The following is a 27439-nucleotide window of genomic DNA, read 5'->3' as shown; positions in this document are numbered from 1 at the left end:
TTCTCTAAGTCTATCTAGAATGTTGACCAACGTCTTAAAAACAATTTATAGCGACGTTTTTATTCCTCTTCAAATCTTGTTAAGTGTCGAAAAAGATGTTAAAGGTGGTTTCCTTCCAGTGTTTTCACGGATTTATTCCAACTTCAGCGCATAATGAAACAACAAAATCATCTGTTTAAAATGAAGAAACACGCAACTCACCGTCACCAACCTCATTGACCAGATCACAAATTCAAAAGTTAATTCGAAAAAAAAAGAGTAAATCGTGTTTATGTTGTTGTTCTTTCCGCAGCATTATAACACGTTTATAGAATGCAAATTAATTCGTATATTTGTGCAACTTATACGAGAATTAAACGGCCGTAAAATATAGAGCAAAGTTGCTTCTTGAAAATTGCAAGAAAATAATTAATCCTGTGCATTTAAAAATAACCCGGAACTAAAAAATAAATCAATCTTTGGACTTTAATTGACGAAACGTGCCTCGGCTGCCGCGATAAAGATAAGATAACGTGAGAATACGTCATAATAAGATGATCACAATCACAATGTTGCACAATTTATTGTTGTGCCAAGATTAAAAATAGAAATCAAAAATAATTTATATGAGCAGGAGTAGCTAATAAGTCATTGGTTGTCAAAATCATCCGGACGCGAAAAATTAATTTTGCTTTTTCTTGAAAAGCCCGTAGAAAATCGGCATTGCCAAATTTTATGAGTTAATTCCCGTCATCAGATGAGTGCGGTACATTGTGCCCATTTTCCATTTATTGTGCTACATTTATGCATTCATAATAAGAAAAGAATAAATATTAGTCCTAAAACGTTTTAAATTTTTGCAAACATATAGGTCATATAAAGTCTATGTGGATAAGATGCACTTGAACGCAACAGAAGCAGTTTTAAATTCCTTTGCGCTTAAGAGAAAATCCTGGTCTCAAATCGACTTCATTCTAATCTTCTTATTTACATCGTTGCTACTTATAGCTTGTTTAGCTCAACGCTGAGTTCATTTCCAAAAACTCGTTCCTTCACCAACACATATTTTTGTAATTTATAGAATAATTAGAGTAAGATGCCAAACTTTGCCTTCTTTTATCAGTGAAATGACTTAAGTCTCTGTTAAAATTTTGCTGTATACGTACAATAGTTTATAACTATTTTTAAGACGGTCCATATTGTTGGTATACGGCGGCCGTAACCTCTAACTTGATACGTTGTTGCATTAAAAATTCTTCACACCCTGTAATTTGTTGAGACATTTGTAAATCAAACACAAAAAATACCGACCAAATATGAACATATTTTATACATTCTTTCATTCTTGATTCCTAACCGCTCTTAATTGCTTGTTTTTTGAAGCCGCCTCAAAAATACCTTTTTCATCAATGAAACTAACAAGTTAAGTGAAAAGTGATTCGCTATAAGGCCAGTCTTGTCTAAGAGTAGATGAACTTTTCCACAAATTCAAATTTTTTCCTGAAGAAATCTTTTCTCAAGCTTAAAGTAGATTTATATTGCATTGCGTGACCTTTCTGTTATTTCTAAACTTTCCTCTAAAATTTAATTAAAGTCTAAATTCAATAAAGATTCAAATTTAAAATCAACACGAATTCAAATTCGATAAAGGGGAAGACCTACAGCGAGATTTTTAATTAAACTTCTTCATTTTGAAAAGTAATAAGCTCAGGACATATTTTTGCGCAAACAGCTAAAAACTGTAGTCGATCGAGGCAATTTTAATCACGAAAAAGCGTAAATAAGAATCTGGCACTTTCGAGTGCAGAAACTTAATCAAAACTTTTATGACGCTTATCTTTGAACGACCAAAGTAAATTGAAAAAAAATCGAAATAAACAAATTTGTTTGCAATTTGTCGTCTGTGATAAACCGCGACAGTGAGAACAAGCGAAATCAGCTTTCAAAAGTGACATGAATAAACTATGTCTGCAACACACAAGTTATTTTCTACAAAAGTCTGGTTCTAGTGGTTGCAGCAGAGACAGATCGTGAAATTCTGCACCCGTTAAATCTTGCGACTGTCCCCCATCACAACCAAGTTAGAGGGCTCGTATTTAGACAGTGATGAAACTACAAAAGGCAGACAAATACAACAATATAAAAACTAAAAGGCGTAAAATGATGCGACACGTGTCGTAAGGCAATGGACACCGAAAATCCTATTCTGACTCATATTTTTATACAATTGGATTCCCGTTATAGAAATGGTAGCTGTTGAGTCCGTAGAAAGTGTGACGTTTTTCCTTGTGCTTGATAGAATGATGAAATCTCAGATCAGCCGAGCAATCCGCAAGCTCATAATGGCGCGTGTGGTCCCTGCAACAGAAACATCGAAATGCAAATGTCGAATACACAAATATGTTTGTTTATCAATCTCTTCCATCGGGCCATCAATGCGCCCTAACCAAACGCTCGATCGCTGTTGTTCAACCGCGTGGCGAATCGACAATTTCTCGATTATTTTTCAACGACCATGCTCTGACGTCATCAAATTATCGCGCAGTAAAGCGAGATGTTTGTTTGTTGTTAGAATTAGTTGGAAAGTTTTCAAAAAAAAGATAAAATTCTCACCTCATGTCTGGAGCTTGTTCGGGAAGATTCTCGTGAAATCTTCTGTGCGCGTCAGCCTGGAAACAACAAGGGACGATATTATGCAACTATCGCGTTTAAAAGGTATTATGAGCCATTGTGTTATCTCGTTATCAACAATTGCTAAACATATCGCTACTATCAAAATTAAATCATTGTTTAGTAACAAGTGACTATTGTTCGGTGTTAACCAACCTTGCTCCAAGAATTTTGAATTTCCAACAACGACGAGTGGGGTCGGGGGGTTTTCGGTTTAGGGGACCACCCCATTGGTTCGAACTCACCTTTGTGCCGGGTGTCGTAGTTCCATGACCAGTGCCCCTGCGTAGAGGGCCTCGTTTGCTGGTGGGGGAAAGAACTACTCGGCCGGAGCGCCGGACCCGAAGCGGAGATATCTGCGAATAATGTCGTCATAAAAGACAGTGAGTGACATTAATTACAAAATAATCAGCTTGGAATTCAACAAGTTGCATAGTATTTAAGCCGATGAGTAAATGGAGGCTGCTGAGGGCTTATTCCTGATATGATATGATGTGATCATATGATATGATATGATATGATATGATATGATATGATATGCGTGCAAACATATAATTTAATAACTCGAATCACGGTGCAGCTAAAAAAGAAAAAATAACAATTTAATAATTTCAATAAAATATCGAAAATCTTTTTATAAGGCTGAACAAAGCAGTGTTTGAACCGGGCAAGCGCTGGGCTACCATTTTGACCTGGACCTTCCCGGAAGTCATCCAACAAGTCACGATAAACCGCGATTTAAGCCGATTTCTAGAAAAACCTTGAAGGTCAGCCAAGTAGTTCGAAGGACAAGGCAAATTATAATGAAGAAGCGTCAATAAACGCCGCCACCCGCGCTGGTATCAAAGCGCACGCTGCATCATTCCACGTACAATGACGCGACTTTTGTCGTGCCAAGGATGTACCATAGGCCATAGATTGTCTTATGACGTCATATTGTGAAGCGCGTGATGCTCAATTACCTGGGTAAATGGCGGGCTCAGATATTGGTCTGGGTGAAACCGGGAACGGAGTTGATGGCCTTGTCGTCTTCAATTGTGTACTCGAATCGGCGCTTGATAGCGGAGACGTCGACAACTTAAATCTTGTTCCGTACTCCGTCGTCGCCACTCGGACCACCTGCGATGACAATTATGACGTCAAAATACAAATGTTCAAAGAATGTTCGAGTTTCCGGGGCGGTACCTCGCTAAAGGAAATGCTCCTGCTAGACCCGGTGCGCGGAGGTGACCCAGGGGTTCTAAGGATTGACCCAGTACTGGATCCGCTTGTATCCATCACCCCATCTGTTCCGCCTTCAAGTCTTTCCGCATCCAGACTCATCGAAAAGGGATTGGTTCGTGTGACGGATCTTTCCAAGTTTCCGCGGTGGTTTTGCTCCGGCGGATCAGTGACTGGAATATGGCGCCTCCACGTGATGGGAAAAGTTTCATATCCCTCCAACTGCCTGTGAATGAAACAGATGTCCCGATTAGTTTTCGCATAATTTCCGCTTATGCACGGGTATGCACGAACCTGTCGTGTAATGCAGTGCCCGGACCGCAGTCACTTATGTTTTCCGTCGAAAACTTCAGCCCTGTTCTGTATGACGTAGTCTCTCTTTGGGTTATTCCCCTTTTGACATCATCAAGAAGCGAGAGATCGCCGCTTACCTGCAATGCAAAGTTCATTTTACTGAATATTGGTCGAAACAGAAAAAGCATTTATGATAATTCTATCGCTCGGTGCGGTGAGATATGCTCCGGAGTTATGCGGGTGGAATAGTTACGCAATCTTCACAACAACGAGGCCCAAACGTTATGTTTGTTTTCAAAGCTTCACGCTCTAATCGAACTCAAGCTTTTAAATTCTTTGATACCTATTTTTGGAAAGAAATCGCGCAATAAGAGGTCGTAGACCGCTTTTTACCGCGGAAGCCACAAAACCGACCTGGTCTTGATGCTGGGCTAAGGCAAGAGGTTGAAATCTTGTCCCGATCTGGTCCACTTTGTTCCTCATCGCGTGCAAGTCTTGCATCGGCTGGTATTGTAACTCCAGCTTGCCTTTCTCATTACGTCGCTCGATCGTCTGCGCCAAAAAAAGAAGATTTAACAAAACTGCATCGCGCGTTGCCATTACAACCTATTAATGAGTTTAATTAGAATTTTAATATAACTTTTTGATACGTCATTTCACGTTTGACCGCCAACGAAGTTCCTTATTTAGTTCCTATTGTCTTGTTTATGACGTATCCAAGTGCTAGTTAAAGGGCGAGGTCGAAATTAAGTTGTTTGGCATTTCATGAAAGTGCCATGCCCAGGTAAGGTGTTACACATAATCGAAGCATACGATGACGTCTGATGACGTTGCACGTCGGGAAAGTACCTTAAAGTTTTTGTCTCTCTCGTCTTGGTAGTTCTTGAGGTAACTCTCTTTGACTTCTGGAAGTTGCTCCAACTCTTCCACGTTCTTAGGGAGTCGATCGTACTCCCCCGACTTCCTCGGATCAATCCCTGCTTCCTTCTTTGACGTCACAGTCTGCAATCCTTCAGGTAAACCAATCCCGTAATGTTACGTCATGATACGAGAATAGCGTCATAATATGTTGTCGAAGGCATGCTCTCTACTTACCGTGGTCGGAATGCGATTTGAGCTGCATCGATCTCCACTGGTCGTCTACGTCATCGTCGTGTAACGGGGAACTTTTCGATAACGTCACTTTCGCCTTGAAATTAGATACAAACACGTTTCATTCACTGTAAAAGTAGCTTGAAGTTCGGGAAAATTTACGAACAAGCAACAACAATGATTGTTTTATTGAAGGCAATTTTGTTCTATTCCGCTCAGGCCCAAATAACCAGACATCAACAGAATTACCTCATCATATTTGCCTCATATCATATCACAACGAATATGTTCACCTCATACCATATCGTTTCATATCATATCGTATCGTATGGTATCGTACATGTTTAACTCATACCATATTCATTTCAAATATTTATTGATATTTACGTCATCATCAACAACTTGTCCCGAAGTTGCCGTCTTATACCACTCGTCCTTTCGTCGTAGCGCTCGGGAACTTCCCGGAAGTGACGTATATTCCCGACTATCCATAACGTCAACAGGATCGGGATCCGGTACGTCATCAGGGTATCTTACGTCAGCGGAAAGGTGACGTTTTTGTTGATATAACCGTGCATATCTGCCCTCTAGCGGACGAGGCGGCAGAAATGATGGTGACGTCAAAGGTATCTGCCAAAGTGGAAAATGAAAACAAACAACATTAAGATTAGATTTATATTGTAAGAATTTGCAGCGAAGAACCATGTCATAAAAATGCAATTACATTGCTAATGAAACAAAACCGACGAGTTAAATTATAGAAAACAATATGACGGCAGATGTAACTCACCATATCGTTGTTCCTGCTCTGTCTTCCAGATTGAATCTCATCAACAAGTTTTTTGTGATAGTCGTCAATGTGCATCACGTTCGAAGGACCGTTGCCTAAGGGGAAGATTGTTGTTTTAATTGGAAACGATTTCTGGCGGCTTAGATCGTCTCCTTCTCACCTGTGTAGTTGTTGTCGTAAGTAGTCTTCCATTGATCTCTTTCAAGATTGCGGAGAGCGTTCGCAGATCTCAACTCCAGCCTCTGATCTTCCTGTCGAAGTCGCAGGTTCGGGTGGACCTTTGCCGAAAACGAATTGTCACCGTGATTATGACGCTATTGTTACGTTGCACCTATGCCTAAATACTGAGTAGAGTGACGTCACACAGGTTAGCGCAAATTAATAGCAGAATTTGTGCTACTTCAAGTTAATTTTTCACTTTGGTAACTTACAATTTTTGGTGGAGTTGGATAATATGGTTGTCTACCGCCATCTGGCGACTTCATCAGTTGATAAAAATCGTCTTCTCCGCTCCACTCGAGGGCGCTCTTCTCACTCTCCAGAGGATAGTGCTGCAGCTCCCGCCTGAAGGGTGCGCCTTGAAGATGAAAAACAAATCAAGTTCAGATGCAGCTGAACATACGCTTTGTCTTTTTAATAGTTTCGAGGTTTAATAACTTAATAATTTAATTTAATAACATGGTTTAGAAATCTAATAAAAGCGAAGTAATTTTAGACTCAACCTCTTATCACCTTTCGACTTATTCATGACAATCGCTTTGTGGGCGTTGGCCGGGGCGTTGGAATGAAGGGGGCGGCTGCATCGGGCAGGATCCCCGCTTTCTGGGTCATCAGGGGTGGTATACTTGGGGAAGAGAGCAAACCGAGACATATGGGAGGTGTAGGGGTGCTCCGCGGGGAAGGGCCGGTTCACCTGGCGATGGCTACAAAATAGAAAACCGAGTTAATTGCTAATCTCTATGACGTCATTATACAGAAAGAAACATTTACTTACGTCATCTCTTTGTGAGGGGATGGCAGAAGAACTTGGTCACTTGTCCGAACTTGACTTTTGTGCAGGTCTGTGATGTCGTAATACTGTTCCACTTTCAAGTCGCGCGGATCGCTTGCCCCAGTGCCGTAATGGCGGTGGCCCTATGACGTCAATAAAACAGTGATTTGTGATGAAATAGAACCATAACCGAATTGGCGCAATTTCTTACTTTCTGGACCACTTCCGGAGGAAATCCTTTCAATTTTATAAATTCTTCAGGAAGCTGAACTTTCTGCAACCCCCCATAGTCTCGCAGTCGACCCCATGGCAACCGAGGCTGCTTTTCAAGCAAGGATCGGTATTGCTCGTACCTATAACGCACAAGTAGTTGATTTTGTGAAGTAACTTCGTCATAACTAGAGCGTAAACATACGGTCAGAACGTCATAGCCTGTGCAATTGTCAATTTGAGTGTCAAAGTCTGATGCTCACAGGTTACAGCGCATAAGAAAGTCTTACCTCGTGGGACTGACTGTGACCCTGTTCAACTGCAAGGGGGTAAACAACTCATTTGAGCGGAGATTTTGCGACAAGTGTTCCGTCCCTAACGTTTCCCGGTAGAAATGACTCAATGGTAACGATGCTTCCACCGCTGCCATGGCAACCACAACATATAGTATGTCTTAATTCTAATTTTCTCAATATCTGAAAAATGAAACTTTCCTTTAAGTTCAATAGAAACTTACAAAACCGTAAAAACTCACAACTGTAATAACGAATTAATCTTTACCTGCCGAAACATAAAACTTAAATCTAGTTTCAAAATTCAAAGTCTCCTTCTAATCTCAAGTAAGCTGGTCGGTAGGTGACAACGTGTGCTAATATTAATGTAAGTAATTGTGCAATTTCCGTAAAAATTCTCTTAAACAAATAAGCCCATAAACGTTGGCCATGTCCATACGACCATTCCAAGGTACAGTATGTGCGTCTTTGCTTACGTAGGCTGGTGCTTTATGACATCAAATATTTGCTTTGATGAGTTGGTGGCAAATGAGAGGCGACATGACAACGTTAATACGCCGGTTACTGGATAATAACACGCATTCCATCGTGGTCAATTTGGAATGATCAACCAGAAACACAAATACCTTGTCACCTTGTTGTTAGTCAAGATTATCTGATTATTTCTGATCTAAACTTAAACTCTCAGTCTTCTATAATCAGTTTTAATCTTTTCTTTCACAATCATCGCAAGTTCTGATCGAATCTATTGTTCGTCTCGGTCAAGGACTTTTCAAATGAGGCACTTGTCTGGTTGCCATGGTAAATCTGCCGGGTTAACTTTGACCTTGAAACGAGCTTAACCATCTTCGATATGATGTTTATGTACGACCAATAATGAGTACCTTACTAAACTTGGCATTGTTCAGCAGCTTACAGGTAATAGCCTAGAAAATAGAAATGTGTGGCCACGACGTCTGCACTCGGCCACTTTTGGAACTGACGGGACCGGGCACTGGGTTTAAATCGATTTAAAGTCCGCCCACAACAATGCTGACGAAACAAAGGGCTTTGTTCGACACGAGATGTCAAGAGCCCTATTCATTTCTAGACGAGGATCTCTATTATTAGGCGCATTAGTTCGCAGCACAACATAATATCGCGTATTATATGGAGTTATTACTGTGTGGGTTATCCGATACATTTCACTACATTTCAAACGCGAACGTCGTGGAAACCGTTATTACATCATAATTGAATTATACGTTTAAAAAGCATTACCCAAAATACGAAACAAGTAAATAATAGTATAGTAGTACGCCATGTTAATAAAACCTTCTACTAAAATAATGCTGCGTTCACAAGATTGTATGAAAAATCAAAGAGGTAGCCAACATTTCTGCACAATTTGTTTCAACCATTAAAGTTGATATGACATCAGTTATAAAGATTGTATGAGAAATATTGCCATCATATTGCGACAAATGCGGTTGAAACAGCGATTGAATTTATCTCGTTGGAGATAAGGCAAAGTTGTTTGTGGGTGCTTGTAAAAAAGAAAGTTTATTAAATGTTGTCTAATGGCGTGTTTTTACAGAAGTTGGCTGCGATGATGTACACGTGTCGTGTTACAGCAATTGTTTACGGTACAAGTTACTTTGAAAGGTCAACGGATTAAATGCCCTTTAGGACAATTCGTGAGATGTTTTATGTTGAAACAAAGTCATTAGAACATAAAAGAACAACCGTTGCTGGCCGGGCCGTTGCTTAAATAAGGTCACATTTCGTTATCACAGAGGGTACGTGACGTCATAAACACAGTACGGTTTTGAACAAATGAACGCGCGAGTTAGTTGTTCAAACGCATTTGAATCCGAACCGATTGCCAGTCTAATACAATTATATCACGTATTCATAAAAACTTTGTAAGCATTTGGTCTAAAACGCCCAACGAGGTCTGTTCGCAGCGAATATTGACAAAGCGAATATAACAAACGCCCTCTTGTAAGTCCCCATTAAAAGAACCAAACGAAAAGAACAAAAGATAATATTTCGAGAAATGCTTTTGATTTTTCTAGGTCAAAGTTGACAGAAGCGTAATGATTGACAGGTATTGTGTTTTACTAATGGGCATAAGCCTACACATCACTTAGGCCGGTCTGAAGCAGACACACCCTAAACGTGCTAATCGTTTAAATGAAAGGTAAAGTATAGGCATAAAGTTGGTTATAAAGTAGTTAATCTCATTTACGCTACACAAACAAAATCTATGTATATATTTAAATAACAAACTTTGTTTGGAATCTAAATAAAGTCAGACGAACGGTAGAATGTAGCCTACTATATATGGGTGAATACATTTTCAACAAATTGTTATTGGACTATTTGCTTCCCTCCAGCGACCATTTCAAATCCATTTCTTTGTCATTCCCGGTGTTACGTCACAACTTTAAAGATTCACTCCATCACCTTCTCATGTACAAACAATACCTGCATAGACATCTATGCATAGCAGATAAAAGCCTAATAGAGTTCATTTGTTGGAAGGTTAGCGTAAACAGTCTTGAGATTTTCTTCATAACTACAATCACATGTAAGCCATAGCGTAACTGTACAGTAATAATGATTTATTGATGTATCATTAAGAAGTTGAGATTGTTGTCCCCTGCAGCTAACCAGCTCACAGCTCAAACATTGTGAGAAGTTGTGCGTTTATGAAGTGATCTGTGGAATTAACTTCTTATTTGTGGCACCAATTATAATTGTAGCGACAATAGAAGCGCTAAAGATGTGCGCGGTAAAGTGAAAAAATTGAACCAGTTTGACATGAACAACTAAAAATTGTCGGAAATGCTTTGTAAAAAAATAATCAATAAGAGTAAAATTTCATAAAAGCAATTACTTGGTTCACAAAAATGTGCAAACGGTTGGACGTGATTTGCGTAATTTTATCGAAATACAGTATTAAACTTGCAATAAGTTAGATTTCTTAAGAATTAATTAGTAGGAAGCGTAATTCTATTTCCATAGTTTGGGTTTAGAAACCCAGGTAACCATTATTAGTTCTTAATGGGTTAATTTGCTAACCTTGCACCTATTAAAATCTCGTAGCTCGGAGTGGAGTTGAAACAGTAGTTAAGCAAGATCACAATGTTGTAATAACTTAAATTTTCTATTTTTAAAAATATTTCTAAGGTTAGCAAATGGAAGGCTATAAGTATTTCAATTCTTCCCTTTTCTTTCACGGCTTGTTTATTTTATCACCGACATCGAAATCGGTCTTGTGACAATCACGTGACTAATGTAACATTAAGTCATATTTTATAAAATAACAGAAACACAGGTAAAGTAAATATTTTTGTTTTTAATAAAAAAACAAAATTCATTTGTTGTGTGAATAAAAAAGTGAAAAGTTTACAGAATAATTTAAATTTTAAAAAATTTATTTTTTAGGTCAAGTAGTATGAAGGGCAATACTCCTTTCTTAGTATGATTATTATTGTTAGCTTAGGTAAATTGCTCATGCTAGATCATAGTAATGATAAATCAAAATGTAAAATCAAGTTAAGATCGATTCGAGTTGCCTGACAGAGCCAATTCAGCCAAATGAAGAGATGTGAAATGTTTTGTTTATTTTTTTTCTATGACTGATGACTGTGTTAGCTTACATGTACTGGGTGAAACGCTAAACAATGTACGGTACGGTAAGAAACCCGCCAGCGTTATACTGTTATACGCCACTGTCTGATCGAGTGATTATCCTTCCCGACTGTCGAACCAACTGGAAAATACGGCAGTTTTCGACGAGAAAGTGTATTCGTGCAAGGACGCAAATGTTGGCCTGATTGCGTGCACTGAAGCCTCATTTCTTCGTTTATTTAATATAAATTGGCGTTCAAACAATCAGTTTTACGGATCTAGTATACAAGTGTACAATCACTGATAGCGTGCACAACAAACCAACATTTGACGCTTCAGTGCATGCCATCATGACAAAGTTTGTGTCTTTGCATGCACGACTTCTTGTCCAAAACTGCCATACTTTCCACTCAGTACAAATGTCCAGCCTGCAAAACTTTGCATAGACCCACTCTGGACTGCAGGTTACATGGCAGTTTTTGCAGAGATCTCGAGGGTGCAAAGGCAAAATTTTTGTGTGCAAGGAGGCATCCAGTGTGCATCGCAACTCGTAGCCCAAGCACATTTAGCGTTTGTGATACGCGAAGTGCCTCTCTTTTAGAAAACAGAGAAATCAATAGCGCTTCCTTTTTTTAGATATATCGCTATTCTCCCGGTTGATTCCCCATAATCTATGGTCTGGGATGCATTCAATAATATAGCGTTTGTTATTTCATGTTGGTCTAACAGGTCACTTCACATAGAACGAATGTTTGAACTCCCCAGCTAACATAGATGTCGTCACATAGTGTGCGTAACATAGACATCATAGACTTCATAGACTTAACATAGAAATAAAAGCCACTATAACATAAGCTGTGTACGCATGATGCTTCACCGATTGTACTGTTATACTATGAGCTACAGTGATGTACTTAAGGTGTGTAATTTTACAGTTGCAATGATTTGGAAAGAACTTCCGTGCACTAAATTTTAATTGGTTTAGTTATAAAATTAATTAAACTGCGTACATGGCCATGTAATTGTGCACTTCCAGTGCGTCCAAGCCTTTTTGTGCATCTGCAATTGTCAGTTTTGGTTGTTTGTTTTACAAGATCTTGCGTGAAACGGTTATACTCTGTAGTCCAGGTTCATGTCGTCACCAATCACCCCAACTAGGTGCACGTGCCACACTGTGTGTGGGTTATAGTGATTTGAGATACATTATATCAAAATGTAGATGACTGACGTACATTTCAGTTTGATATCATAATTTTCATAGAAGGGCTTGGGTTTTAGTGTACAAATGCAACACGTCTGGATCACTTGTGCACGTCTGCCCTTGACTCCAAAAATGAGTACGATATCAACACAATAACAACACTGTAAACATTGATACTGTCTTAAAACATATATTTAATAATATAAGCTTTATAACTTAACTTTCTTCATCTCTAACTTTAAATTAGCCATTAATCCCTTAAATAACCTGACTAGTTTTACGATGCTCAGAATTTTCTCTCATTTATTTAAAAGCTTAATTAACCCAAAGTGTTTTGTCTTCACTGCAACTATGAATAGTTTTGACAAGAAATCATGCATACAGTGCCATAAAGTTTAGTGTGACGGCATGTACTACCAAGTTAATTCTTTCTGTGTTTATTAAAATGTAAATAAGTGATCAAATATCCATTTTGCTTCGATGATTATAAACTGACCTGTGGCTGAAATTATTTGGCATGCACGTTAACAATTTACTGCTGTGTGAACTCCCTGGACTGCACTTTCCACTGTGGTCACTGGGTACTCACAATGGTTGTTGCTGGAATTAGTTCAAAAAAGCATTCTCTATCTTACAGAAAAACGTCCTAATACACTGGGTTAACTTTTACACACTGATGATAATTTTGATGTTTTCTTGGTGCAATGTTGTTAGCAGCCTGGAAGCATATCTGGGCTGTGCTCAGTGATGTATATACTGTGGTTGCTGCTTTATAAGCTCGCAGATCACCTTATGTAGTTCAATGTGCTCCATTTGTTTCCGTACTAATAGACCTCTATTAGACTGAGTTTTATGAGCCCTGTTTCGAAACACAGTCATGTAAAATTGAGAGCAAAGCAATGAAGGCTTTTTGCAGTATACTTAATGTCAAATGCAGCCTAGCCAGATATTGTTTTGTTCACCCTTATTCATATTTTATCTGGACAGGAAACTTAGTTTTTGATACAGGTGTAATGCGTCACTGGCTTAGTTGAAGACGGTTTGGCCAATTTTGTGCAGTAAAATGCAGCACTGCATGTCATATCAAAAAAAACTTTCCAATTAAAACAATAAACTTGCCTTTTGTCTGTGGATATTGTGCACGGTCATCTAATGGAACTTGAGCATGGAAACACAATTTCCGCTTAAGAAGCCCAAATTTGCCCAGTCCAGAGGTGGACTTACATAGTGGCAACTTTTGTATAATGTGTTGAATTAATTCAGAGCCGGGATAGACAAACTGGTTTAACGAAAGAGTCACTTGCGTAAAACTACAAACAATATATAAACGGCGGTTGATATTTGCTGTTGACATTGCCAATTCTAGGTAACTTTTGAATTTTATCTTAAGTCAAGAATTAAAATAACGTAAGAGGTTCAAATTCAGCAACTTTTTTGAAAATGTTGGGCTGTGCTGTAAAGTATGTTACTAAATGAGTATATATATAATTGACCTTGTTTTTACATTGCTTCTGTCTTTTTGCAAAAAGCACTTTCCTTGCTTATTTTTGTATATTGGGTTCGTAAGTTTGCATTTTTTGTGCTAAAGTATTCGTAGTGAAAAGTATCTCAGCTTCAAGCTTTCTTTGTTTAACTACAATGTTTATCAATCTTTTTTATTCCCAAGTAGATATTCTTGTACGCAAGAGCTTGCATGTATTACTTTTAACTTGAGCTGTTGCCAACATGGTTCGAACGAAGCTAATTGGTCCAAAATGTTCGAGATGTTGCATGGTGACTAGTGTATGGGGAGTTGTGATGTTTGTAAGTAACGTCAACTTCCTATTTGGTTAAGACACAGTTTGAAATCACAATACACTGTTTAATCTCAATGTTGTCAAGTGAAAGCAATGAGATAAATAACATAAATTGCTCTTCTGCTGGTTGTAAAGTTTTAACCAGTTACTTTAACTTTATCATTAGTTGCTGATGGGCGGTGCTTACAAGCTGCATAGTCCAGCTCTCTACGATGATGTGAACATAAACGCAACCCGCATAGCAGAGTAAGTTTTACGTGTTTGCATGTTTTTGCACAAGTTTGAGGTTGTGGCATAGCTAGACATAACGTTAGCATATATTATAATTAAATATAATACAGTCTTTAGGTACCTTTATGATTCTAGATGCAGTATTTATATAAGCAATAATAACTAAACATTGCATTTTTTTGCAGCAAGGAGTATGTATATTCCATGTACGATGAAACGGGAACAAATTGCTTTATTGTTGCGGGCGTCTATGTTGCTGTTTTTTTCTTTAGTTTGTGGCAATTTCGAGTGAATCAAACTCTCCAAGCTTACACCATTCGTTGAGAGCGTCATTCTAGTGTTTATGTCTTTGTGAATACTGAGTGGTTTATAACAAATAAAATTGACTGACTACTTATTTTCTTAGTTCAATCTTGGAGTGAATATAAAAATGTAAGCACCCTGCAACAAACCATTATATTCCTAATCTCTATAGTCTTGACAGTGAAACTTTTTGCGTTTTTATACTTTGATGCATATTGTGACAAATGACATGTTTAGTTTAAATATATATTTTTTGCTGATGTTTATGGAACACATGTGTGCAATATGAATTTGTTACAAAATTAAAATTTTATTGTCAGACTTGGTGTTTGTTTTGCTTTTCTTGAATTGTTCATAACTTCATATTGAGGAAAACGCTGATATTAACAAAATTTTCTGTTTTTAAAAACATATTTTTGCATGATCTTTTTGCTTGAATATGATATTATTGTTTGCTGGACAAGTCGTTATTTATATCATAGATTTTGAATAAGTGGCGGGTAAAACTGAAATATCTTTGCTCTGTAAACAATGGGCATCATTAATTTTTCTTTTCAAATTGTAGCTTGTTGTATAAATTAGTACGTTGTTGTATGAACTTGTCGTATTTGCTGGTATAACTTCTTTTGATTATGTTCCGTTGTTAACTCACAAATTACTTAAAATTGTTGTAAAAGGACGTGATCATTCTAAAATGTCCCTCTGAGTGTCTTTAAACTTGCAGGCATTGCAGTTTCTCATCAAACAGATTTGACTTATGATGTTAAATATGAGGGTGCTTTCTTTTCGACAAATGAGGCCATCATTTTTAGATTTTGTCCTTCTAGCTCGGGGAAAAATTTGTGTTTGATAAATTTTTTGATGTTGGTTTAGGAAGCTACAGCTAAATCATATCAAAAGCCTGCAATATCCAGTGTACTGGAAACACAAAGTATGAAAATATACTCCTGAATGGGTTAGACCCCTTTTTTGAGGTTTGGTGAATTTTTGTATGTAGTGTAGCAAGCTTTAATTAATGCAAGTTGCCCTGACAAAGCTCAACAGATTTTCTTTGGGTTTTGAGTACGTGCTGATGCTATAAATTTATGGTTGTTAAACTTGCATGAGCGGAATGCATGTTTCTTGCTCTCAAGGCGATGCCAATATTTCCTGTCTTTGTTAATGATATTTTTATAAATTAACCATAAGAAATTTATAGATAAAGCAGTCAGTAATTTTGAGGCTACTGTTATTTTTAATATACGCCTAACATGGGTGTATTTGCATAAAAAAGGGTAAGGATACCAATATAGCGAATTAAAAAACATTACGCTATTTATAATAAGTTGAGCTGCTCCCGGTTTACGTCTGTGGCTAATTTGAATTCATTTTATTGGAAAACAGACATGTGGTGATGCACAGGAATAACTTGACGTGGAAATACGTTTCTAAAGAGCGTCTGTTTGCCAACTACAACTACTTTTCAGCCAATTAACGTGATGTAATTCTATTATTGCTATCTTACATGTTCCTAGCCCAGCTTTACCACTTTTTCCTGCTCGTTAACTGTTTGTGAGCAAGTGTTTTATTGTGCTATAACTACAACATTTAGCATCCTAACCTTCGATACGCATAGTTAATGGCGAAAATTAAACAATACAATGCCCTCCGACAGGGCGGCGAACGCTACAAATGCACATGTGAATAAGCATGATTAGCTAACATGCTTATATTTTTAGCAAAACGTCAAGTGTAGTTTGTTTATTGAAAAAAAAGTGTATTACCACTATTTCTAACACGTTTGCGGACATCTCCGTCTGCAATAACACACTAACAAAATGTCGAGGTCTGGTGTTTATAAGATATTTTTGAAACAATTCGCTTTCGCCGCAAGGTTGGGTAAATCGGTGGTTAGAAGTTGAGCGGTTGACTACGAATTCCTAACCAAGTCGACTGAGGTGCTATTGCATGGGCTCTACAGCGCTATAGGTGCAAGGTATTCTATGCTGTGCTGTACAGGGTTGTGAAATAGCGGTGGACAGCGTCAAGACTAATATGGTAGCAGTGATTGACCAGGAAGTTTATAGGTTAATTTAGTTAAAGAGTATCTAAGTAACAATGATTTTTTGTTCAGCCATAGGTCATGCCATATTCTAAACCCTTGAACTTGACCACGTTTTCCTGCTCGTTAATTGTTCATGCAAATGTGTTTTATTGTGCTATAACTACAACGGTTAGCATCCTAGCTTGTATTCCGCACAGTTAATGGTAAAAAATAAACAATAAAACAATGTATTAGGCCTAGTGTAGCCTATGACCTGTTGTACAAAAATGCGATCATAACCTCACCAATCACCACCTGTCGACCAGGTTGGAAAGTTTGCCTTTTTTCAAATTCAAGGTGAAATTTCTTGCGCAACAAAGTCGATTATTCAAGAAAGTTATTCTGAAAAAACATTTGCCCAACTTATTTGCTATTAAAGAGTTGAATATTTTACTCATCACTGACAGTTTATTATTAATAAACAAAGAATTGAGGTTTCAGTGCACACCATCGTACCAAAATTTATGTTTTTGCACGCACAATTTCTCGTCGAAAACTTCCGTACTTTCCCGCCGAGAGTCTATAAAAGTATAAATGGCCCACCTTTGAGAACATATTTCCGAGAAATCCGCACAACATAAAAGTGTAGGTTTATACATGTAAAACAGGATACAGATTTTTATTGCAACAGATTGCAGAGTATGGCAGGAGCACACCCGAGAGTTTTTTGACTGAAACGGTATTGCCCGCAGGGAGAAGAGTCATCTCGAAAGAAAAAGAACAATTTTTTTTCACCATTTACTAGCATAAAAACCGCACATTGTCTAACAAAATTCTGGACATGGTTGGGTCATGATTTATGCTACATACTGAAATTTTGCTTCTACACCGTCAAGATCTCAGTGAAACCTGCCATACTCAGCAGTCTAGCCTGTGCACTTGGCAAAGTTTCCAATTCAGCATGTAGACTAGAAATTTTCCAAGCTTTTAATTGCTAGTTAATTAAATTTATCGATTCCTATTTATTCTATATTATTCTACAAACCGTTGGCCTATTATACCAGGGTGCATTTGATGTGAGTTACTCCAAAAACCTACATAATCTGTGATTGATCTCATCGTCACAAATCACAAATGTATTAAAACAATGACAACTGCATATTCACTTTCCTCTTCCGTTACCTTTTTGTTTTAATGAAAAAGATCACAGTGTCTCCTTTTTTAAAAAATTGCAGTTGTCATATTATATATGTCTTGACATACTTGTTTTGTATGCCAGAGGTAGCTTTGGCCATGACACGTAATGAAACATGGCTATTATGTATATAAATATGGTTTGTAAATTAAGTTCTTACTAGGCCTAAGCCTCAACATAGAAAATCCTTACTACCACATTTGTTTTTGTATGGTTTAGCAATTGATAGATGTAGATGAGTATAGTGGGAAGCGCATTTCTTTTTCATACGGTGATGCTTGTAAGTAGGCAAAATGGTTACATTTTATAAGGGAAATGCTCAACGCAACCAACTAGAGTTCAACCTTGACGTTTCAACTCCGAGCAATGCAAGTTATCGAAGCAAACTTTCAAGTCCTGGTTTGGTCATGATTGAAAAACTTCACTCCAAGTCGGGTGTCAGTGGAAAGAGCAAACACTTGAAGCAAAATCCCATTCCATCTGATAAACTGTCACTCGCATTGCAACTTGCCAAGCTCGACATAAGCACTTCGCAGAAAACTCAACATGAGGTGGAAAAAGAGAAAATAAAAGTAAAACGCAACAAAGTAAAAGAACAAACTCATGCGAAAGAAAAAGTTGCCAAGTGTCTTCACGAAATTCCTGTACAATCTCATGAAAGTTCAACCCCTGTGAGGAAACACCCAATAAGCAAACCGTCTCAATTCAAAAGTCCTATACACAAAAGAACCAGGACCACGCAACCAAATATGGTTGCCAAGCAAAAAATCACTGAGTTGCCTCACAACAAAAAACCACGCAACTATCGGCAGGCATATTTTGATAATCTTAACGTAATGAAAGATGCCTGCGTATCAACTGCTGACATTTATGAAGACGTAAATAATTTTGCAGAAAGTGGAAATTTCAAACAATTTTCCAACACCTGGAAAGGGATTATCCGGAAAGAGAAGCTGAGAAAACACATTCCTGCTTCCAAAAGTGGATTTCTTTCTATGTATAGAAGTCCAAGGAGGAAAAAGAAGAAAAACAAGTCATCTGCGTCGGAGAGCATCTTACATGAGCGCAAGGTCAAGAAAGTCAAGGATGTTGTGCTAAGTGATGATGAAAAAGTAACGGACATAAGCTTTGAGAAAACTGGTAATAAAGTCAATCAAAATGACATAAAGTCAGTCAAGAAAGTCACTTTGAAAGGGGACCGGCCTAGGCATAAAGCTTCATTACATGTTGATCCAATGAAAGGAGTGGAGGAGACTCCTTCTATGAAGTTCCGTGACTTATTGAGAAGCAAATTACATTTCACATCCAAAGAGCATGACATTGACCATGATGATGATGATGGCTACAAAGACTTGAATCATCATTATTCGGGGTTCCCTCAGCCAAGTGTGGTAAAAGATGATGTAAGCATAAACGCGCATGAAGAAGGAGATCTGGATAGCAAAGCCAAAGATCTTGACAATCTTCTTCAATGCGAGTCTTTGTACCAGAGGTTGGTTGACATTCAAAACGAAGAAGATGTGATCAGACACAGATGGAAGCAAGTAAGATACGACGACATCCCTCACCAACCACAAGTCAACCACTTTAAAAATTCCAAGCAATCTCCCGAGCTTATCACAATTTCACACAATGAAGAGTCACCGGTACCTTTTGAGGAAACTGTTTTGTTTAAATCGTCAAAACAACCTCATCAGAATTTATTTATGTCCAACGTTGCATCCCAGCCTTCATCAAGAACAGACGATAGGGAAATGTTACGTCTCCCTAAGGACATAAGGAACTCAGTCATTTCAAACAGGACACGTTTTACGCAGTATTTAAAGTCTAGTTTTCACGAACCGAAGGGTAAGTTCAACCCTTGGAAAATCGTTGACAATCTTGCTGACGAGATGTTAGACAAAATGGTTGAAGATGTTTGTGGTGAACTATTTGAGGGCTGCGATGATTTTGTGGAGCATTTATTTGAGGATGAGTTCGCCGATCCTAGCGCATCTCATTCGATGATCAGCAACTCCACAAGCTATACGTGACAATATTAACATTTCATCATTTAAGTTATTAGATTTATTTGTTAGATTTTTTAATAGCTTTGTCTGATGTCAAAATTATGGCAGTTTAGGCGCAATTTTGCTTTGCACTCCCATGTTGTTATCAGCGGTTAATTGACTGAACATGGTAACACCTGATATTATCAGACACACAATAAGTTCAATGTTTACATCGGTATATTACTTTGATTTCTGGAAGTTTCTTTGTTTAACTTGATGTATACGGCTAATAATGTATTTGGTGGTGATGATTTTTTGTGAAAAATGTGCAAGTTGTAGAAGTTTCTGTTTAAAGTTAGGAAACAGACAATTTGGATATGAATACATGTTTAGTAAATTGTATTTAGCATCTTTTATATTGCACCCTTAAATAACATTTAGTGAAATGAATTAGTGTTAAGCTGTTATGGAAAACGGGAAATACAATAGCCAAGAAGGCATAGTTGTTGATGTTGATGGAAACATATGCTTATTTCAAGCTCAAATCACTGTTTGGTGATTCTGCATTACTGTATGTTTCCAAGAAATCAACTAGGTCACAATCGACTTAAAGTTTGGTTTTGGGCATGTTATCTCTGGAAGTGTTAGCTTTAAAAATGTTACTTTTCTTGGATAAGACGTTTCTTTTTTGACGTAGGCTATGAGTTTACGTAGCCTACATACGAAACGTGGTTGTTCAGAAAAAAATGTTCTCTTCACAAACACGTTTAATCAAAAGTAGCTTGTTCAACTCCAGCTAAACGTTTACTAGGTTCTCACAACTATCTTTCTGGTATCTAGCCATTACTGCTAACGACCTTCTAGATCTAAGTTTTGCAAAGCGTTGATTATTTCCAAAAATGCGCGGTATTTAAAGGTGAATGCTCCAGAGGTGAAATAATAAATCACTTCTCGCTTATAATAACGTTTCGCATGAAATTTTTTCATACAAGTTTTTTTTCATGTATAATGTCATGTTATTTTCTGACTAACGCAAACACAACCGCCAAAAATATAGAAAATAGCAATTCATTATTTGATGATTAATAGGATTTGTTTGTAGATAGTAGCAATTTAATGTTTCTTTGTATTAAGAAAGTGTTTTTACCATGTCAGGTAATCCTATAAATTGTTTTGGAACCGACTAGCTTATGCAAAACAAATGTTAGACCTGTGTGGGTGTAGTGTGACCTTTGATCTGGGGTGGCTTGGGGCCACACCCAGTGCCATTATATCAATTGTGAGAACGAATGCGCCATCTAGTGGCTAAAACATTGTTCATTTACAAACTGCAATCATTGTGCAACATTGGAAACTTGCACCAAATAACTTTATGTGAAAACGCCGTTTAGTACGTTACCAGGTGATTTCATAGCATCCGAGTTGAAACTGTAAATAATTCCCATTGCCAACGTTTAGTTTATCGTTTGCGATTCTGACCTATTTGTGTATATTTTGTTGAATACTTCCGCTCACATCGCCCCGCTTTATAAACTCGTGCTAAAATGCGAGTAACGCGCAGACAGAGATATCGAATCGTACGAACGTATTACGTCAGTCGTGTTAAAATGTAATTCGTTAGACTTGTTTTAATTGGTGAATGCTAAGTTTGTGCTTGTGTCATAATAATCGGAACCTGTACAGTTCCTACAATAAAGGATTGTTTCTGATAAACTGTATCTGTTAATCGTAATAGCTTTCGGCTAGTAACGGTAGTAACACGTTAAGGTTAGAGGTTTCTAACCGCACGCAACCACGGAGTCAGATCATTAATTCGGCAGGTAAATTAGGACCGAGTAATATAAGTTAAGACAAACAAGCAGTGTCTCCGCATTTTGGTGACCACCGACGTTGACACGACGTGTTTCAACAATCCCTACAAGCCCCGTTCTTCACTGGTAAGTGAATTTTGCATGTTCTCTTTAAAAATAGCTGCAACCCTAATTGAAATGCATGCGCACCAGCCAAGCTTGTAATGCATGCTCACTTCGCTTAGGCTATCATTTTACACCGCGCTGTAAAATGCAAAAAGTTTTGTCGTAAAATTTTTTTTCTTCGGGATCTTTTGTGCCCAACATTTTTGCGGGGTGTCGGCAAATTTTTATCGGTTTTGATAAATGCCAAAACCGTTGTCGACACTACGAAAAGTTACTTCTGTATCAGGCAAAGTTAAGTCAGAGTATCACATTAGCACACGAGCAACCCCACGGCCCGAACAGTCAATTCAGGAAAAGACCATGTCAGGCGAAAACGAGGAACCATCGGCGGAGCCCTCCAGCAATGAGGAGCCCGGACCCTCTGGTCTGGGGGCTGACAGGAAAGAACTGATAAGTGCGCGGACACAGGACACTACTTCGAGGAATGATTTGTTTTCGCACGTCAAGCTTCCTACCTTTTGGAAATTCAATCCTGAAGCATGGATCTCCCACTTGGAACACAAATTTTCTCTGTATCGCTTCGCAAACAAACCGTTACTTGCTAGCAGTAGAAGCGATACCGGCTACAGACCTCGCATTACTTCGTTTGCCTTCCGCGTCGGCTCAGGACTGTTACGACACCTTGATTAACGAAATTTTGAGGAACTTTGATAAACGTGAGGATCATTTGGATTTTTTGTTGGCTGACCTCACGCTGCATGGTCAGTCACCCAAGAATTTAATGCGGGAATTGATGAGTGCAGTCGGTCAAGAGAATCTCACTCCGCCCGTTGTTAAACTGATTCGTGCTAAACTTCTCAAAGCATTACCGACAGATGTCGCAATTGCGCTAGCCAGCGTGGAACATGAAAATTTACAAAGTCTCGCGAATAAAGCCCACGAGATATTGTTGATTAAACAACCACAAACGTCACGGAACAACCTTTCGCTTGCTATCACCAATACAGATGGACAGCAACAGGCAGCAAGGAACCACGGACCAAGGGATCCTTACTACGCCAACGGAAATGCAACACCCAACATTAACGCTATTTCCAGTTTTCCGCCGCCTTTGGAATATGAGAAAATAGCAGAAGCTCAAACCACAGATCCTGCCATACAAAAACTACGCGCCGCGACAACAGCACTCAAGCTTCAAGACTGCAAGCTGCCCAATAACGACGTAACAATTCTTTGTGACGTGTCCGCCGATGCAGAGCGTGTACTAGTCCCGTCATCCTTTCGGCGCCAAGTATTTTTGCACCTACACAATTTATCGCATCCTGGAAAGAAAGCCACCATCAAGCTCATCAAAGAACGATTTATCTGGACAGGAATGTGTAAACAGATCGCGACCTGGGTCCAGCAATGCCCAAACTGTCAAGAAGGAAAAATTTTCCGTCACACCAAAACCGCACCAGGGTCATTTAAGATTCCGGATGGTCGATTTTCGGATATAGCAATTGACTTGATTGGACCACTTCCAACCTCACACGGCTATAAATACATCCTTACGTGTATTGATCGTTATACTCGTTTCGTTCAAGCCATACCAATCCCGGATGCCACGACAGAAACCGTCGCCGCTTACTTTGTAAATCACTGGTGTTCCTTGGTCGGCGTTCCAGTCATCCTCACAAGTGACCGTGGACCATGTTTTACAAGTTCTGCCTGGGCGGAAATTATGCGATCTCTAGGTATCCAACACAATCTGACAACATCTTACCATCCCCAGTCCAATGGAATTACGGAACGTGCAAATGCGGAGATCAAGCGCGCCATCAAGTGTTCAGACGAACCAGAACGTTGGTTTCACAAACTGGGTTTTATTGTCCTGGCTCTGCGAAATCGCTATCTGCAGGACCTGAAATGTACACCAGCTGAGTTAACTTTTGGACACACCTTACGTCTTCCAGGTGGTTTCTTTTCTGACTCGAAGCTTGCCTCTGCAGTTCCTACATCCAGCTACCTCGGTGCGTATCGAGACTTCATCAACGACCTGCAGTTTACACCAACGACCGCACATACGAAATTCATACAGTCCTATGTTCATCCGGATTTGAAACAGTGTGACCGCGTCTATGTGCGCTGTGACCATGTCAAAAGAGCGTTGGAACGCCCTTATGTTGGCCCGTTTCCAGTACTGGAAAGATACGAAAAGTATTTTGTTATTTCCCGTCAGGGAAAACCGGACCGCGTTTCCCTTGACCGTCTAAAGCCGAGCTATACTATCGATATTGATGCGCCGTTACCAGCACCACCTTCGCATCAACAACAGAATTTTTATTTGCAGACACAAGATCCTGCTCCGCAGCAATTGTCCTCCACCTCTGCGAGACAAGAAACGGTACCACCAACTGTCACCGCCCCGGAGCCAACGAAACCTCCGCCAACAAAACCTCCTGCGGTTATAAAGACGTCTCGAGCTGGTCGTAAAATCATTCCACCGAAACGTTTCACAAATTATAAAAGCAACATGTTCATTTGCTTGATGCTTTCGTGCCTCTGCATGTTCTCATCAGCCGAACAGAGGAACTTCCAACAAGATGACCAAGAATTTCTATTATGCCAACGTTCGCACTCACTTGGGTTGTATACCTTTGATGACGACATGCATTGCCAAAAGCAGACACCCTTCACCATACACAACTGTTCGGCTACAGTATTTGCTCCAGATCTGCATCTCCAGAAGATTCCGGCAACAGTTTGTACTTCACAAATTACGGCCTGGAGCACCATGTACTTCTTTTTTGGGAGTTACCAGAAATCGGCCAATACCATTGACGCTCACCCACCTAACAATCAGAAATGTACGTCTTGGAATGAAACCAAGGTCTCATCGAATGGCCCACTCATTCAATCTGACCCTGCAGCGTACTCAACACGGAATGCCGTTCATTACAAGTATGTCTGGCCGACTTCAGAGTCAGGGACTGTAACCAACGACTTCCTGTATCAAACAACAATCTACTACGACTACGTCACAGACACAATGACGTCGTCGCTGGGATCGCTTGCTTCGTGCTCAATTGAGCGTGCATATTGCCTAACGGGCAATCGTATGTTTATATGGCGAGTACCCGCGCGTATCAACTGCCCCCCTACCAAACCGCTTGGATCACATAAGATGCTACTTCATTACAACTCCACGTCCTTGTATAGAGTTTCCTTACCTGACCTGGGAATCTCCGTACATCACTGGAGAAAGTGTTCCGCACGTGCGAAAAGCTGCTATGAAAAAAATATTCACTGCGACAACAACAACTTTATCTTTCGCTACCAACAATGTACAGAGCTCGACAGACTAGCTCTTTTTCGCCCTAATCTGCCAAGGCGGGTGTCTGATCATACGCCACACTCTGAATTCTCACGACTTCTGGCAACCTTTGACGGACAACAGGACGACCTCATTTCCGAAGTTCTAACCACTTTCAACGAAGACAACAAGTTCCTACATTGTCAACTCACGAAGCTGATTGGCACGCTCTACAAAGCAGTTGGGAAGATTTTCCCTACTGAGATACTGTCTTCTACTCTTGGACATCAAACCATGGGTTCCAACCTTGGAGATTTTATGTCCAGAGCAACATGTCACTCTATCAACGGTACCGTCTTACCGTCACTTGCGTAACGCAACGCGTTCAGTCAACGCCCTCTAATCCTCTATCGCGATCAAAACGGCCACAGCCAATACGGCCAACTCATTTCAGACAACATTGTCTTACCGGGAGTACATCTGCTGGAATCGTATCGACCAGCTAGAAGTTTTGTCTTCCGAGTTCATGGGGACACGGTCCTTTACCACAACTACACTTTATCGCACGAACATGTGCAGGTGCACGAACTCAACTTACCTTTGTCGACTATACACCTCAGCTACAACGCTCCTGACTACGAGAAGATTCTCAACGAGCTGCCTGACTCCGACTCGTTCACTGACTTTCAATCGCTGCTCAGCTCTATGTCTGAAGCCAACCTGCTTAAGGAGAAAATGCGAAATGTCATAACAAGTCTTACTACTACTGATGAAACTATGATCAACGGATCCTACGTCGCAGACACGTTCGCGCACGCCGCAAAACAAACGTTGCTGCTTGCATTGTCAGAAATTACGAATCCTTTTCTCTCAGCCCTTATCTTCGTCCTTCAGCTACTTGCCATGATGTGGGCCTTCTGCCATACCATCGGGTTTATCCGATCATCTCCGCAGCATTTGCGGTATGCCAGATCTCTTGTATCCCGTATTCGCGCTGGACGCAGCCATCGAGATGCACCTCCACAACAAACTCATCCGTCGCCCTTGCTTCGACGTTCTCGTAACCAACCGTCCTCTTCTCGATCTTCCGATGACGCGCCGCCCGCCGCGTCGTCCCGTGATGATTTCGCGGACACAAACACACTTTAAGTTTTATTACCGGTATCAACGCGTTTTTTTTTCGGGGCCCCGAATGTCGTATGCATGTAACCTTTTGCCATTTCCCCTTTGTCGTTGTTGACCGACAAAATTTCTTGTGTATATCTTGCGTATCGCATGCTTACTAATTACTAACCTTTTCCTTACTACGTCACCTTGTCTTGCAATTGTATATTTACCAATTTTTGTCGCATAGCATGCTCTCCTTCCCACGCATGACCTGAGTTGTTCAAATAATTAACCTCAAACTTCTAGTTTCTATACAGATTTTGCCGTCATTACCACTGCTGACAAACAAATTCCAACATGTCGAAGTTTCCGGAACCAACACCTGACTATCAAATGGACACTACAACGTCTGATACACCGGCGGGTTTGTCATTGACATCGCGATGCCCGACCCACCGATTCCTGATTCACCAGATTCACCGGACGAACAGCCAGCTCCCATTCCACAGCCGTCGACCATCAGACCGGGAGAACAAGGCTCGGATTACCTCCTCCCCGGGCGGCGGGAGATGGCGTTTTTGAAACAAACAGTACTTCATCCGATTTACAAATATTATGAGATATTGGCATCAGACATTTCACAATTAACCGACATTTCAACAAAGGTCCTAGCATTTTCATCACCACCAACCACTTCGGCAGAGGACCTGGAGATATGGTTCCAACGACTGGAAGCAATGTTCGACCTCGTTCCACAGATTAGTTGTGAGACCAAAATCTTCACAATGATAGGAGCCACAGCGGCTGCCCTGGAAACCGACTTGCTGCGGTTTTTCCTCCGCCTGAGAAACTCAATGCCACTTGAAACCCAAGCTTACGAACGGTTCAAAAGTTATCTGAAACACCGATTGATGTGTGAGACACCCACCAACTGGTAGCAGGTGGTTGCTAATCGGCAAACTGCAAAAACTGTAATTACTCTGTTATCTGTACATAATCATTGTGTTAGTTTTGTGCTACCCACGTAACCAGGATGTTATTTTTAATTGTGTGGTGGCTTGGGGCCACACCCAGTGCCATTATATCAATTGTGAGAACGAATGCGCCATCTAGTGGCTAAAACATTGTTCATTTACAAACTGCAATCATTGTGCAACATTGGAAACTTGCACCAAATAACTTTATGTGAAAACGCCGTTTAGTACGTTACCAGGTGATTTCAT

At 39.6% G+C, this 27439-nt stretch overlaps 3 protein-coding genes across 3 annotated transcripts; 2 read left to right on the top strand and 1 right to left on the bottom strand.

The window, feature by feature from the left end:
* Window positions 1-1724: 1724 nt before the first annotated feature.
* LOC143470066 (uncharacterized) lies at window positions 1725-7743 on the bottom strand. Its single transcript, XM_076967938.1, has 17 exons — window positions 7538-7743; window positions 7249-7390; window positions 7041-7180; window positions 6779-6969; window positions 6478-6623; window positions 6207-6324; window positions 6047-6141; window positions 5644-5886; window positions 5260-5353; window positions 5014-5174; window positions 4579-4716; window positions 4165-4301; window positions 3835-4096; window positions 3612-3768; window positions 2806-3005; window positions 2593-2648; window positions 1725-2337 (listed from the first exon to the last, which is right to left on the bottom strand). The coding sequence occupies exons 1-17, from the start codon at window positions 7675-7677 to the stop codon at window positions 2199-2201; spliced, it is 2559 nt and encodes an 852-aa protein (XP_076824053.1). The 5' UTR covers window positions 7678-7743; the 3' UTR covers window positions 1725-2198.
* A 6260-nt stretch (window positions 7744-14003) lies between these two features.
* LOC143470101 (ribonuclease kappa-A-like) lies at window positions 14004-15388 on the top strand. Its single transcript, XM_076967998.1, has 3 exons — window positions 14004-14162; window positions 14322-14401; window positions 14572-15388. Exons 1-3 carry the CDS (start codon window positions 14085-14087, stop codon window positions 14708-14710), a joined length of 297 nt encoding a protein of 98 aa, XP_076824113.1. The 5' UTR covers window positions 14004-14084; the 3' UTR covers window positions 14711-15388.
* A 2718-nt stretch (window positions 15389-18106) lies between these two features.
* LOC143470072 (uncharacterized) lies at window positions 18107-20398 on the top strand. The gene has a single exon (XM_076967959.1). It carries the CDS (start codon window positions 18201-18203, stop codon window positions 19938-19940), a length of 1740 nt encoding a protein of 579 aa, XP_076824074.1. The 5' UTR covers window positions 18107-18200; the 3' UTR covers window positions 19941-20398.
* Window positions 20399-27439: the final 7041 nt, after the last annotated feature.

The sequence above is a fragment of the Clavelina lepadiformis genome, chromosome 9, assembly GCF_947623445.1.
Source record: "Clavelina lepadiformis chromosome 9, kaClaLepa1.1, whole genome shotgun sequence".
NCBI classification, from domain to species: domain Eukaryota; kingdom Metazoa; phylum Chordata; class Ascidiacea; order Aplousobranchia; family Clavelinidae; genus Clavelina; species Clavelina lepadiformis.
This window is presented reverse-complemented; position numbering and strand designations above follow the sequence as displayed.

What these genes read in the sequence shown, in the direction of transcription:
- LOC143470066 (XM_076967938.1), bottom strand. Translation starts at nt 7,677, where the DNA reads ATGGCAGCGGTGGAAGCATCGTTACCATTGAGTCATTTCTACCGGGAA. An exon ending in TCCCCTCACAAAGAGATGAC is followed by an intron (nt 6,970 to 7,040) that starts GTAAGTAAATGT and finishes TCTATTTTGTAG; the next exon opens with CCATCGCCAGGTGAACCGGC. An exon ending in TGTCATGAATAAGTCGAAAG is followed by an intron (nt 6,624 to 6,778) that starts GTGATAAGAGGT and finishes TTCATCTTCAAG; the next exon opens with GCGCACCCTTCAGGCGGGAG.
- LOC143470101 (XM_076967998.1), top strand. Translation starts at nt 14,085, where the DNA reads ATGGTTCGAACGAAGCTAATTGGTCCAAAATGTTCGAGATGTTGCATG. An exon ending in TATGGGGAGTTGTGATGTTT is followed by an intron (nt 14,163 to 14,321) that starts GTAAGTAACGTC and finishes CTTTATCATTAG; the next exon opens with TTGCTGATGGGCGGTGCTTA. An exon ending in AACGCAACCCGCATAGCAGA is followed by an intron (nt 14,402 to 14,571) that starts GTAAGTTTTACG and finishes ATTTTTTTGCAG; the next exon opens with CAAGGAGTATGTATATTCCA.
- LOC143470072 (XM_076967959.1), top strand. Translation starts at nt 18,201, where the DNA reads ATGGTTACATTTTATAAGGGAAATGCTCAACGCAACCAACTAGAGTTC.